This window comes from Microplitis mediator, chromosome 5 (genome assembly GCF_029852145.1).
Source record: "Microplitis mediator isolate UGA2020A chromosome 5, iyMicMedi2.1, whole genome shotgun sequence".
In the NCBI taxonomy this organism is placed as follows: Eukaryota; Metazoa; Arthropoda; class Insecta; order Hymenoptera; family Braconidae; genus Microplitis; species Microplitis mediator.
In genome coordinates this window covers 16872970-16889427 of record NC_079973.1, presented here as the reverse complement: position 1 = coordinate 16889427, position 16458 = coordinate 16872970, and the positions used below count along the sequence as shown (strand labels likewise).

Genomic DNA, 16458 nt, shown 5'->3' with positions numbered 1-16458 from the left:
GATGATTGATAAGTGTAAAGATTGGTGATAGTATAAAGCTACACCACCTCCACGCGAGTTCCGGTCGTTTCTAACGACACAGTAATCCGGAATGTTGATGTTGGCAATGGAGTCACTGAGCCAGGTTTCAGTCAGCGCTATAACGTGGAACAAGGGCTCGCCATCAAGGTATTGTTGAAGCACACCAATGTTTGCTCTAAGCGAATTTATATTGAGACAGCAGGCACCCAGCAGGAACTTTTTGGCAGCATTCACAGGAACTGAGGCTTGACTCGATACTTTCTTTGTTAACAGTTTTTTGACTTAAGTTTCTTGAGCTTCTCAATGTCCTCTTGAGTAGAGATGACATGAATTAAGGCATTGTCATCAACCTTAGCAAAAACTGAGTCGTGAGGAGTTTGAACGTACGACTAGACATAAGCTCATTGATGTAAATGTTGAAGTCGTCTTCGTAGAATCCTTGCAACCCAAGGGGTTCATTGGCAGGACAGTGCATAACATAGGTCCACTTAAGTACTCCTATTTTTAACTTCCCGCGAAGAAAATTGAAAATTTTCAAAAATTCGGGAAGTTATTGGTTTCGGTCCGATTTGCAAAAACCGAATTTCTATCAAATTTTTGACGTTTTTAGGTTCTAGGAAGCTATCCTGACTAATTTCACGATGATGTCCGAGTGTATGTATGTGTGTACGTACGTACGTACGTATGTATGTATGTATAGTATAGGGCCCTATAGTCCTATTTAAATATAGTGGAAACCTAAACATGCAAACATGCAAATAACCTTCTCAATAAGACAATTTATAGATAAATTGAGAAAAATATAGATAGCCCGAACTGGGAATCGAACCCAGCCCAATTCGGTATCGCGCCGAGTGCTCTACCAGTTGAGCTATCCGGCCCTATACCTAGATTCCGCGGAATCTACCGTAGTTTACCGGAACTGACCGTAGAATTACCGTACTTGACTACCGTAAACTACGGTAGTGATATCGAAAAATACCGTAAAATTAGATATGCTCACAGGAACAGTAATTGTACCGTAAATTTTGCGAAATTCATCTGTTTAAAAGTTATTGGAGCTTGAAGTCCAATTTATAGGAAGCATCGAGATCTTTCTACTTTTTCGGTGAAACTATCAGACTTATCACGAAACGTCATAGAATCTTTTTTGTTGAGAATCCTATTCATTAAAAATTATCTCCGATAATTTTTTTTAAAATACTTCATTTTTTTCTAGCTATTTCCATTTTAATGTCAAGCTCTTAAAACAAATTAGTGTTCTGATCGATTTCAAGAGCTTGACATGAAAATGGAAATAACTAGTAAACAATGCGAAGTTTTGAGACACTTTATTAGAGGTAATTTGTAAAAAATAAAATTGTGTACAAAAAAGACACTTTAACATTTTGTGATAAGCCTGATAGTTTCACCGGAAAAGTAAAAAAATCTAGAAATTTGCTATAAATCTGACTTTTAAGTTTAGAATAAATTGATTTATTAGAAAAATTTAAATTTAAGTTAAGAATAAAATAATTCTTGTAAATAGCACGTAATAAATCGAATTTAATTAGTTTTCCTAACTTATTACAACAACGCTAAACTTAACCAATAAACTCAGCATGTCATAAACAAAAATTAAAATGATTATTATAATCACTTGTTAAGCATATTCTCACGCAAAAAATGTAAAAAATCACATAATATAAATTTTTATGTTTCAATTATTTGAAATCAATTGATTTATCATTTAAATCCACAATGATAATTATTCAATAATGTAACGCTTATAAAATGAACAGAAGACACTGCGCAGAAAATCTAATGGCTGATTATCTGGTGAGGGAGCAAGTTTCAGCTTCTCACACGAGGGAGCGTGTTTCAGCTATCTCAAAATAGCCTGGCAAATTCAAATGTATGAAACTTAAAAGAAAGAAAAACTTAAAAAAATAGTTTTCTGATTGCTTTTAAGAGCTCGACATTGAAATGAAAATAACTAGAAAACAACGCAGAATTTCGAAAAACTTTATTCGTAATAATTTGGAAGGAATAAAATTACCTTCAAAAAAATTTTTATGACATTTTGTGATAAGACTGATAGTTTCGTCGGAAAAATAAAAAGATCTCAAAATTCACTATAAACTTGACTTTAACCTCAAATAACTTTTAAACAGTTGGATTTATCAAAAAATAATAAGAGACTTTTTTTGTATAGCGTTCAATTTCCTACCCTGTGGAAAAGCTCTCATAAATTCTGATAAGATATTGAATATTTTTTATAAGAATCTATGAGCTTCGAAAATATCTATGAGATTTAAAACAATTTTCATATGAATTTTTATGAGAATCTTTGAGTCAAAGCTTTTGATGTTTTCCTATCATGATTTCCGTACTAGATTTTTAAAAGAATGAGTAAGATTTTTTAATTTATGAGATTTTGTGACTCGAATTCCGCCAACGATTATGAGATCGAATAAGTACTTTCACTTCTATAAGATTGTTACAGTTTATTCTAATGTATTTTCAATAAGAATTGATCAGGCGAATTCTGATGTTATAATACTTACAAAATCTTAATAGGATTATTTTTTTATACGAAATTTTCAGAATTCATAAGTTTTAGTAAGAGTTATCCTAGGAGATAATATCTTATTGAATATCATAAAATATTTGTCATATTTTATGAGAAAATATTTAACTGACCTCACCATATTCAATAAAGACCTAAAAGCTAACTGCTCCTGGCAGACCACAGGTACCACTTTGAACAGCGATCATATCGTCATTCAGATCTCTATAAGCGATGTAAAAAATACTTCGAAAGAGACAAGACCACAAGTTACCACAAATAAAGTAGACTGAGACCAATTCAGGGAAAAAATCATAACCAAGCCCGAAGACGAACAATTCCACTCAGAAAATCACACGAGAGTATATACCAAACTCTGTGACAACATACGAGAAGAACTACTGAAGAATGGCGCAAAAGAGATAGGGGGAATATAACAGAACAACACCCAGAAAGAAAAGAAGAAAAAGATTTGGTGGAACAAAGAATGTGAGGACATAATTAACGAAAGAAAAAAGACCCTAAAAACATGCAAAAAGATTTGGAAAGAATCAAGTGAAAAACTTCGGAAAATGAAAAATAGAGAAGGAAAAGCGTTTGCGGAGTCCATCAACCCGAAAATACCAATAAACAAGTGTGGCACATAATTAGGAGTTACGACCGAAAAACTAAAGGAAACACGGACAGATACTCAGAATTAGACCTAGCAGAAGAAGAAATAGCCATCAATAAGTTAGCACCCATTAACTCAAATGGGCAACCGGATATATTAATACTGGACGGTGCAGAAATTAACGCAGTAAAAGGTATATGGCGTCCATTCCAGAATGAAGAAATTTGTTCAATAATACAAAACCTCAAGACAAGATCAGCAGCAGGAGCAGACAAAATATCAAATGAAGTACTAAAAAACATATCTGAAGAGGCGACCAAAATCATCACACAGATATTTAACAGGATACTAGAGACAGGAATCATACCAAGTAAATGGCTGGTTGATGACATCTGTCTCATCCCCAAGCCAAACAGCAGAGCACTTCGACCAATCACACTAGCATCATGCCTGTCAAAAGTATTCGAAAGAGCTTTCTGAAACAGATTGGAGTACTTCATGGAAACTGAAGTGTTAAACCGGACATCCAATTCGGGTTTAGACGAGGAAAGTCATGCCAAGACTACATAGCCTTGCTAACAACACAAGCGTACAACTCATTCTCTGAAAAGAAAATGATTGGTCTTTTACTCTTAGATTTTGAAAGTGCATACGACAACAAGGACCCTCACGAATTAATTAACCTGATGAGCGAGCTAAGACTACAAAGAAGAATAATAAAACTACTGGCAAACCTACTGGGAACAAGAACGGTCCACTTTTACCGAAATGGAAGGACGATAGATACAAGAAAGATAGATAGCATTCAATACATACGTAAAAGATATAAACAAGAACATAGGCAAAAAAATACTCCCATGGCTCAAAAAAACTAAAACTAATCATATCCACCTCAAAAACTAAATTCATGATTCTCAGTAGGAAAAAAAGATTACAAGGCAATCTACAGATCCAGATGAACAATGATAGAATAGAAAGATCGGATTCAGCCAGGTTTCTAGGAGTCATCTTGGACACGAAGTTGAAATGGAGACCATTTATCACAGAAGTCCGAAGGAACGTAAGCAGGAGCATCGATGTAATGAAAGCACTTACCAGAAAAGCCTGGGGAGCCCACCCCACAACTCTAGTACAGGTCTACAAAGACCTAACTAGAGCCAGACTATTCTGGGCATGTTTTTGTTCCCAATCTGCATGTCTAACACTAAAAAAAGAACTAGAAAGAGGGCAAAACGCTGCGCTAAGAGTAGCCCTTGGATACTATCCATCCACTCCAACGGTTGTGCTGCGAGATCTATCAGTCAGACCACGATAGAATCACGAGCGAAGATACTCACCAGCAGATATTTAACCAGAGTGTAAGCCATAGAAACACACCCCCTGAATACTGAACTGAAGAAAGCAGACTTACTTTATAATCTGAAGGAAATGACTAAAACCACAACATCCTTCCTATACTCAGTATGGAGATCCGATAAAACAAACATAGCAGTTATTGAAAAACACGAAAGACTACCATGCTACGAAATCCCTCTCAAGCCTCAATTAGAGCTCATCCAACCATACTATGAACTGGGTAAAAAAATAAAAAAGAAAGAAGCCAGAACAGAAGAATTCGAATCAGAATTAAAGAGAAAGAAAAACGGCTGGTCAATATTCTACACAGACGCATCCAGAACCAAAGAGCACACCAACATAGGACTAGCAACAGAAAAATAGAAAAAAAATACTACACCGAACACAAACACCTCTGCGATGATGAAGTAAGAAATTCTAGACGCAAGTAATGGAAAGTCAAAGATCCACAAATTAACTACAAAAAGAAAGCTTGGTTTGAGAATCTAAACCTAAAAAGGGTAGAAACGACATTCATCAACCGTCTGAGATCAGGATACCTATGCACAAACGAGTATCTGAACTCAATCAAAGTCAAGGACAGCCCCGAGAGTGAATGTGGACAAGACATACAAGGCATTAACCACATATTCTTTGGTTGCATCCTAACAAGGAATGAGTCAAAAGACCTTTTTAAATTTTGTCACGATATTTAAATATCGCGGCATCTTCGCATTACGTCGGAGAGGGGTAACAGAGGGCAGCACACGCTGCTCAACACGTCTCAAATATTATTATTATTATTATTATTATTATTATTATTATTATTATTATTATTATTTTATGTATTATTTTATTTTAATTACCGTGTCTTTATTATTTGCTTGATTTCTTAGGTATAAATTGCGTCTGAATCAGTAAAATTCACTGATTTTTGTAAACATAGAAATGGATTTTATAGACGGTGGGATAAATAATTGCGTATTTATTTATATGCTTATCATTATTTTGGTTGGTTGACGCATGCGCGTCAACGCAACAGTTGGCATCGGTAAATTTATTTATTTTAAATAAATTTACTATTATTATGAATGAATCAATGCTAGATTTATCTGTAAATCATGTTAATAGTTAATTCTGAAATGTGCGGATGGTCATTTAATGTCGGGAATGGGACAAATTACACGGCAACAAATCATGCATTATGTTGCTGTGTTGTAAAATTAACATGCGACAGGTATATTTTTCCATTGGTCAGAGTGAGATAGATCATAAAATGGCGTCGGCCGGTGTGCCGGCGTGAGAAACACGTGCTGCCGTGGTCAGACGTGGATAAGCTTTTGTAAGAGCAAGATGTGTTGCTGTTGCCATGAAATATATTTTGTTGAGACGCCATTTGAAAGTATTGCGATTTATAAACTGTACTGGCCAGTTGGAGGTCAATATTGATCTGATTTGTTGCATTAATTAGTGGTATATTGATAAATTGAGACCAATGGAGCCGATACGCATCCTATATTGCAACGACGATTGTAAGTATCTTTGTGCTATATACATTGGCGTGTAATTTGTCCCACGTTGGTGGCCATTCGTATATCTCTCACGTGTGAGTGAGAGAGAGCGCAATAATTATAGTGAAGTCCAATATATATATATATATATCTATATATACTTGCGTACTTGCGTGTCCCAGCGGAGAGTGATCCAAAACTTGGAAATTAATACTTATTATTTTTATTATTGAATAATTATTGGTGACTGTTCATGTGGTTTGACGGTAAATAATTAACAATATTTACATTTATTATTATTCCTGGTTTTGAATATTATTGGGAACGTTTTATTTTAGTTGCGGTAGATATTTAAAATTAATTAATTATTATCTGGGAACATTTATGGGTTAATGCGATAATATTATTTGGTTCATTTATTATTTTGTGGTAAATATCTACCCGTATGTAACTTATTATTTGCGATCAGTAGTTATTATTTTGAGAAATATTTTACAATTATTTATATATCATCAGTGGTTCTTTATTATTTTTTTTTGCGTTAAAGATTTAGTATTATTATCAGTGATCTATTATTATTTGCGATAAATATTTACATTGGTGAAATTTATTTATGATTTATTATGAATTATTATTTATGATCACTTATTATTATTTTAACGTTGATTATCTATGATTACCCGGGAAAAAATGATCAGACCTGACCATGCCTGTTCATGTATGATCAGGCCTGAAATTAGACCTGATCATGCCTGTTCATGTATGATTAGGCCTGAAATTAGACATGATCAGGCCTGATCATACCTGTCCATGCCTGTTCATGTCTGAAGCGTTGAATACACTCAGGTCTGATCATGCCTGTTCATACCTGTCCATGCCTGTTCATGCCTGGTCATGTCTGAAGCGTTAAATACGCTCATGCCTGATCATACCTGTCCATGCCTGGTCATGTCTGTTCATGCCTGTTCATGTCTGAAGTGTTAAATACGCTCAGGCCTGATCATACCTGTCCATGCCTGTTCATGCCTGGTCATATATGTTCATGTCTGTTCATGGCTGTTCATGTCTGCTCATAGATCTAAAATTTAGTTGACCAAGAATCTATCACGTATAAGATTTTTATTACTTGAAGTTTATACGAAACTTACTTTTCAACTAAATCTCTTAGGTCAGTGGGTAGCGAGTTACACTTTCGAGCGCAAGGTCCACGGTTCAAATCCTGCACACGCCCGAATTTTTTATTTTTTTATTTTTATAGCAATAATTATATACATGTATAATTGAATATAGTTATACATAATTATATATAATTATATAGGGCCATTTTTTATATATAATTTTTTAACCCGGATGGGCATGAACAGACATGAACATACCCCAGTAAACACATTGACGTAAATTTGACGTCAGAGTGACGTTACGCTATGTCATCATTTACGTAAGATATAAGTCACGAATGAGTCAGGTGTGACTCATTATTTCCCACTTTTTTACGTAAGATTATGATGTAAAACTAATGACGTATGCATGATGTAAATGTGATGTCTGTGTGACATTTTATGACGTCAATATGACATATGGGTGATGTCAAAATTATCAATTCGGAAAAAATATTTTGAAAAATAAAAAAATGAAATGAAATACCGAATTTTTGATTTGATTATTACCGCGCGAACGCATTGTGAATTCTGAAACAAGATTAGATAACGTTAAATGATGAAAAAATCCTGGGCGTCTGATGGGTTCGAACACGGCTCCTCTTGGCTGGTAGTCCTGAACGTTGCTCACTGGTCCACATCACGAGAGTTCAAATCTCGTGCTTAATTGATGTATTTAGAGTAAAATGCCGGAAAAGACAGAGTTAATAAGTTTTCGTGATGGATTTTCACAAAATTTAAAAAACTCGATGAACTTATATGAAATTTTATAGAAGCAATATTTGTCGGCCTCGATGATAATTGTATAAAATTTCATTAAGTTTCATGAAATTTTTTAATTTTTTGTTGTGATGTGAAATTTAAAAAATCTTGTATAAAATTTTGCGAAACATTAAATAATTTCACAAAATCGTATGAAATTTCATCGATTGAAAAATTGTGATACTAAACTTTCAAATCATAATAGCAAAAGAGTTCAAACTGTCGTTACATTTTCTTTGTCATCCTAAATGATATTTTCGATATATCATTTAAAAAAATAAAGTTAATTTTTTTATGCTCACGCTAATGTTCTAATCTGAAACGTCTGAATGATCTATTATCGAGTTTATCGATTACTTTGACCCCAAAAATGTTCGACGTTTAGTTGTTATTTTTACACATTTACACATATTTGAAAATTCATTCTATGATTGTTTTATTTCAATAAATAGATGATAAAAAACTATGACTCGGAAATTACATCAGCATTGCGTAAAATACTGACTTGTCACTGATGTAAAGATATGATTTAAGAGTGACATCCATATTACGTATAACCGTGACTTTGCTACTGACATAAATGTATGATTTCAAAATTACGTCATTATGATATACGGATAATGACTTTATTACTACATAACAATGTGATGTAGATTCTATGTCAAACGTACGTAATACACAAGTCATAACTGTGACGTCGTACAAGAGTCATGCTTACATCAATATGATGTCACAAGCTTTACATCATATTAAAGTCATGTAGAACGTCAGATTGACATCAAATTTACATCAGATGTCGTGACATTGCTATGACCTACGTATGACGTCAAAATAAGGTCATGTGTTCACTGGGACCTGATCAGACCTGAACATGCCTGATCAGGCCTGGTCAGGCATGGTCATTTTTCATGTCTGATCAGGCCTGAAGACTCATGCCTGTTCATGTCTGATCAGGTCTGATCATTTTTTCCCGGGTATTTGATTATTATTTATGAACACTGGTGATTATTTGCGTAAATACTATGTGTAGTATTCATTATTTGCTGTAACTATTTATGATTATTATCAGCGCTCAGTATTATTGGTAATAAATAGTTACAATTTTTTAAAGTATTAAATTAATTCATGCGTATTATATAATTATAATTCGTGGTTAAATTATATTTGTGTGCACCACATTATTATTTATAATTATTTATATCTATTTGACATTACATGCGAGTGGTAACAAGCCGAACATCTTTATAATTATTGTTTGCGTTATTTAACCAGTGGTTAAGAATTATTTGTGAAGTGAACTATTATTATTCATATTATTGTTTGTTAATACCCGCTGAAACAATATTATAATTTAAAATATATCGGGTTGTTAAATTTCTACCATCCTGGGATTTATTTAATTTATTTGGTTATTTATTGCATACTATCTCTTTCTTGCTATCCTTTTCCAACACCTGAAACTGCTCTCTGAATTTTGTTATTTCCTTTTCATTTTCATTTCTTTATTTTATTGTTGAGTATATTTTGTTCGTGGGGGTACACGAATTGGCGCCCAATTCGGATTTCTAACCCAGCCTGAGTAGAGCTGTGTGCCCAGTGGAGATTGTGGGCATCTCCAAAGGACATTTTTTTTTGTTTATTATTTTTATTTTCAGTTTTTACCATCGGTGGGCCATAACGGCTATTTTGCACGCACCACACTCCGCCGTGGATTGTGACAAATAGTCCCTGATTAAAAACAATGATTAAAAATGATTTCACACGTTAAATGTCCATAAGAGACAGGATTAGAAATGATTTGAAGGATTAAAAAGTATTTAAAATGATTAAAAAACAAATCATTTTAAATACTTTTTAATCATTTTTTTTAATCAGGGGTAGTGAACGTTATAATTTCTAAAAGACGAAGCAAAACTACCACCACCATACGACATCAGAAACATTGCATTTTCAAACGAAGAATAAATTCTTAAGAAAATAACAAAATTTGCCTTAGACATAAAAGACACCATAAACTTAACACACATTACAACACACATTACAAAGGCAAGCTGGTGTACAACCTAGCGGAGGAAAAAAAAACATCGTAATTTCTATAGCTTCCATCATATTATAACAGAGGCAGCACTGTATTATTTATTTTATGCAAAAGTAAATAAAAAAATAAATACAGGAATAAATAAAGTTTTTGAATTGTACACGGAAAAAAAATAGGTGCTGCAACAGGATGCAGTCCTTTGGGAGCAACAGGATTTTCATGTTACAGCAATAGAAAAAATTCTGTGGGAGCAACAGGATAAATAGGATAAGGAACAAGTTTCATGTACTAATTTTTTTGTCGGAATAATGAAATTTCAAAATTTGAAAAAAATTTTAATTTTGAAAAAACAATTAACTTCGAAAAAAAATTTGGGCTTTGTCCTGTTGCTCTCACAGGATTTATCCTGTTGCCGTCACATGAAAATCCTGTTGCTGCAACAGGATTTTGTCCTGTTGCTCCTACAGGATGTGTCCTGTTGCTGTAACATGAAAATCCTATTACTGCAGCAGGATTTTATCCTGTTGCTCCCACAGGACTGCATCCTGTTGCAGCACCTATTTTTTTTTCCGTGTAATTATTATTTTATTCTTTTTACGATGTTAACATTGTAATTTTTGTAATAATTTTTAATCCGAAAAGTCTTTATTAAAATTACGATATTGATTAGTAAAAAATGTAACCTTCATGGTAAATTGTTAACGAGACCTTTAAAAATTGATGCTAATAAAACTATATCCACGATTACGATGTTAACATCGTGAATTTTTGTGGAATTTTCTTTCCGTGCAGCCTTAGCCTAAGCTCGGGTAATCATTATAACGGCTAAGGCGAAGTTACCCAGTCCTGGCCCAAGCCTGGGTTGCCATTGAATGGCCAAGACAGGGGAACCCAGTCTTGGCCCTAGCTCGAGTAATCATTATAACGGCCAAGGCTAGTTTACTCAGTCCTCCCGCATGCAAAAACTTTATATGTGAAAACATATATGATAGAATATATGAATATTATAATGTGATATATTGTACAATACATTCAATTATATTTATATTTTTGCCGTATTAATATATGATAATATATTGAAAAACAATATATTGCTAGAATATATTATCAATGTATTTACCAATCTATGACTTTTTATGTATGTTTTACATATATATTTTAATAAATCTTTTTTATATTGATATATTATATTGAAAGTAGTATATTAATTAATATATAGTATTTTTTATATATGTTTTCCAATATATTGCAAAATATATGGTTTCCAATATATTGTAAAATATATGGCACTTTTTTTACTTTCCTTAGGTTATTGCCAGTAATAATAAGATCAATGAAAAGAAGGAGAAAAAATAATAAATTTGACTCTTTTTTGTGGAATTGTGTAGAAATTGAAAAAGTATATTGAAAATATAAAATTTCAATATATTGCGAAAGATATAAATTTTAATATACTGGAAAAATATAATTCCAATATACCGCGAACCATATATTTAATCATATAAATTCTTTCATATATAATCAATTATATAGAGACCATATACCACTAATTATAGGAGTCAAAATATATGGATATATATATCAAGTTTATTATATTATACTTATAAATTATATATATACTATCCATATATGATAAAAATATATTGAGCATTATATGAGATAATATATTTAGAAAAATACAAAACATTATATATACAAGTAAATATATTATGATAAATATATAATCCAATATATGTAAAAAACATATATTTTTCAATATAGATATTTTTGCCGCTCTCTATTTATCACATATTCACCATATTTTTTTTTATATACTTTTAACAATATATGACTTTTCCATGCGGGCTGGCCCAAGACCGTGTAATGATTGGAATGGCCAGGATTGAGTAATCATTCTTGACCCAAGCATGGGCCACTATAGACGAGTCAAAGCTAGGTTCCCTAGTGCTGGGCCAAGTAGAGCCCCGTCGTTCAACTCTGGCGACTCCTGCATGGGTTGTCGGTCTAACAGCTTGTTGAGCTCGAAGAACTCAAAAATTGACTAGTTATAATGTTTTCAAGCTCCCTGAGCTCCCTAAGCTCGAAAACAGTGGGAAGTTTTGGGGCTGGCCGGCAGGGTCAGACGGTTTTCAAAAATTTTTTTTCCATTTTAATTTTAGTATCGGGAATTTACATAACGTCTGACAAAATTTATTTTGATAATCAAATTTCATACCTTTGCAACCCGGTACAAAATTGGTTTGTACTCCATCGATTTGCCATGTACCTTTGTAGCATTCAAATAGTAACTGGGTTGCGCCCTTAGGAAATTGATATCCTTCATTACATTGTGCTATGCAGCTATGTAAAGCATAAAGTATAATTAGGTAATATATTGAAATAGTTTAAAATTGCATTGTAAAAATAGTAGATCTTCTTCGAAGTACTCGGGACTTTCCGGTATATAGTACATCATCGGCTATGGATTGTTTCTATTCGTATGACAGAAATACAATCCTTGGCTTGCGAAATATCGTCCATGTATGCACATTAAATGATAAGGTTTCGAAAAAATTTTTAAGCAATAAATTAAGCATAAATTAAATCTTACTTGTCTCTTGAACACTTAATTTTTCCATTAATAAGATTTAATGAAATATTGTTACAGTCTCCATAATTAGTATTTTGTGACAATTTTTTTGACGTATCACCATAACTATTTTGGTTAGATGCATAACTTGGACTTTTCAGCTCATGACTGTTATATACATTATTAAAAATTTGTTATATTAATTTAAATTTATTTTAATAATACCAAAATAACGGTAAAAAAATTATTAATAGAAATATCTTACAGTGGTTCCTTCAACTGTGAATGAACAGAATAAGGTCCATTGATTATTACAATAACGAAAATAAAAAATATATGTGTACAAAAATGCATTGTTAGTACATTGTAAAACAATTTTTTTTTAATTTTTTTATCTACGGATTTTGAAATATTTGATAATTCCAATTTCGTAATTTATAATAAATATTCGAAATTTCTTATTAATTTATAATGATCTTAGTCAACAATCATACAAATATTTTATGTTAATATTAATTAGTAAACTGAAAAACTGTGATGCAAAAATTGAAAATAATAACACTAAAAAAAAAAACAAAAAATTATTAAATAAAATATTTAACTATTAGTATTCCGATAGAATGTATTTCTTAGAGGAATATAATAAAATATACGGAACTGAACGTTTGTTGCGAATTAAAAATTAAAATATTTTGCTGCGCAAATAATTGTTGCAAAATTGTGTTGCTAAACTCAGAAATTACCTGATAATTTTTATGTTTTTTCATATCTCTGTTACTTCGTGATTCTAAAATAAAATAAAAAATGATTATAAGTAGATTTAAATTTTATATGTCTAGCCTTGTCGAAGCAAAAATTACACGTGGAAAAAAATTTCGTGTTATAGAAAATGCAAAATTATTGTAAGGAAATTTTCCGTAATGTTCAAATTATCTATTATGATGATGTCAACTATTAAACACGAAATTATATCTACTGAAAACATCACAGGAAAATGTTGAAATAAAATAAATAAATTTATTTACCAATACTTCGATTTGTTTATTTTAATATCCAATTTTCGTTGAGAATTTTCTTATCGTGAATAAACATAATCATAATTATCGTTTTTACTCATGTTACGCTTCAATAAAGTTATGTTCCAATTATTTATTTATGTTAATATTTTTAATTGTTCAGGTTGACATTGTTGAGGTAGCAACAGCGAGCACAGACCTTCCGTGTTTCTGGTCGTCGATTAACTAATGAGAATATAATTTTCAAGATTCAGAGATTTAATGTCGAGAATAACTTTCTCACCTGCTTTCAAATCCTAATTATTGTAAGGTTAAGATTCGGCAACTGTTTTTAGCTTCCAAGTATAGTTAGATTGGTCTTAGGAATCGTATATACAATAGAAAAATACTTCGGATGCCTGATAGCATCTTAAATGTTAATTCATTAATTTACTTCATAAATTTAAATACACTAACGCAAAAAAATTAAAGGAACAAAAAAATTTTACAACCTTTTTTTGTGATTTTTGGAAGGCTGGATCTCCATGAAAAATTATCCCTAGCGGATCCGAATTACGGTAAATACAGTGATTTACCGTAATTTACGGTGCCTAGCATAATTACCGTAAATTACGGAAATCTACGGTAAATTACGGTAAATTACGGTAAATTACGGTAATATACGGCAAATTGCCGTAATTTACGGTAATGCTGCTATGCGCCGTAAAATTACGGTAAATTACGGCAATTTACCGTAATTTTCCGTAGCTTACCGTAATTTACGTTAATTCTGCTAGGCACCGTAAATTACGGTAAATTACGGTAAATCACTGTATTTACCGTAATTCGGATCTGCTAGGGATTGTATCGAGATTTTATAGAGAGCGTTTTAAAGCTTGAAATCTCTGTAATTTCGAGATCTTTTGATCCAAATTTTGTTATATCAATATATATATGGTCCACTCTAGGATTGGCGGGAAAAATTGCAGAATTAAATGAAGTTTTTTTTGAGAAAATAAAAAAAAAAAATAAAAAATGGCGAACTTTAAGAAAATCACGATTTTTTTCAAAAAAGCTGAAAATTTCATAGAGTTTATCATCATAAAATTTTTTTGTATTTTTTTTTTTGAAAAGTACATTCAATGACAAAAATTTTGAAAAAAAACGTCCCGATTAGTCAATTCTTGAAAAAGTTATAGCTATTTGATAAAATAAAAGCCTTATTTTTGAAAAACTCATAACTTTTTTTGGGTTGGGTAAAAAAATTGGAAAATTTTCTGAAAAATGATTTTAATGGGGTATAAAAGGAAAAAAAATTTTCAGCCAAATCGAAAGGGGTCGGGGTGTTATGTCCGACTTCGCAATCTTTTTAAATTCATGTTGAACGCTCCAAAGGAATAAATATTCCATTTTCTCATAAGAGGAACCAGGATTAGTTCAATTGAGCGGTACGAAACGTCGTACCAGATTTCTTTTTCTGTCTTTCATTCCCTTATTCTTCGTTCCCCACTTACTTCTTACAACAATTATTCTAATGCGTGGTAACACCCACAATTAGCATTGACTTAAATTAAGTTCCGTCAACGGGACATCTCTTACTATGTAAGACGTTGAAAACCCCCTCCTTCCCAAACTCGGACCCCCATGGTTGCATCTACAAAATTTTTCAAGAGCAAATCACTCTACCGAGCACAGGCTTGCTTTCCGGTCACTAGTTGAATTCAAAGTTTTCAACAAAGAGTCGCAATTTGGTACATAGTATCTTTCAAACAAAAAAAAAAAAAAAACAAAACGCGTATAATTTTATTCAAGAAATAAAAATTCGCAAACCATTAAAATAAATATATATACTATATATTTATAACAAATATACAAATAAAATAAAACCGACCACGTCGCTTTTATAAAAATACAAAACAAAGTAAAGAAAAGTTATAGCAGTGAAATAAAGAAATATATATCTATATAACATATACTGCTCAAAGAGAGCAAAATAAAATCGCATCGCGAAGAAAATTTTATAAAGAAAAGAAAAGTTTAATAAAGAAAAAGTGTTATTGGTTGTGAGTCAGTAGTTAAGTGTTAATAGCACTGTTCAGTGCATTAAGAATTGAAAACAAATATTGTAACTAAAAGTGAACACATGCTTAAAAATAAAAGAAACAACCTTTAAAGAGTATCAGCTCTAATTCCTTTGGGAAAATTAAAGGAATTTTATTCCATTAAAACACAAAACTAATCTAATAAAGAATAAGAAAATACCAGTGTATACTAAAGTGTAACAAATGTTTATGCATAAAAATAAAAGCCTTTAAAGAGTATCATCTCTAATTTCTATTAAGAAAAATTAAAGGTATTTTTGGTTTGTAAACAATTAAAGTTTAATAGTTGAATAAAAGGAAAGAAAAAGTGAAAGACTGTTTTTGTGCTTCATCAATTGAAATTAAGTTAGTTAATATTGATCACCCTTCCTCGCTTGTTCATCGCTTGCACGAGAGAAAGAGAAATCGCCAACCAGTCCAAGGAGCACATCTCAGGAGTCCAAGGGCCTACTACGAAGGAGTCTTCAAAGAGGGAAAAATAATCAACGAGAACTTTTACAGCAAAGGTAGGAAGTTTATAAGTGACTATTTTATCTTTTAAATTCTTTAACAAATTTTCAATCGGCCTCAAAATTTAATTGGAAAAAGGACGCTATAAATTCCAAATCGTATGTATCAATTCCCATATTCTATAACTCATTTTTAGTAACCTAAGAATTAAAAGAAAACTTACATCGAAACGTATCCCTAAAATAAAATAAAATAAGGCTTGAATAAAACATTTAAGCCGAAAATTGCATGTGTTAGTCCGAACGCCCCAATCCACGCAACCAAATATTAATTAAATAATAGTCGGACATAACAGGG

At 31.9% G+C, this 16458-nt stretch overlaps 1 protein-coding gene across 2 annotated transcripts in view; it reads right to left on the bottom strand.

Annotated features, from left to right (window-relative positions):
• Positions 1-12934, bottom strand: part of LOC130667607 (hemocytin-like) — a 67823-nt gene extending 54889 nt beyond the window's left edge. For both annotated transcript variants that reach the window (XM_057469284.1, XM_057469285.1), the window contains exons 1-3: positions 12820-12934; positions 12576-12722; positions 12201-12325 (exon numbers count right to left, since the gene is read on the bottom strand). In XM_057469284.1, coding sequence (XP_057325267.1) covers positions 12201-12325; positions 12576-12722; positions 12820-12908 — 361 coding nt within the window. In that variant the 5' untranslated portion in view covers positions 12909-12934. The remainder of the gene's footprint in view (positions 1-12200; positions 12326-12575; positions 12723-12819) is intronic.
• Positions 12935-16458: the final 3524 nt, after the last annotated feature.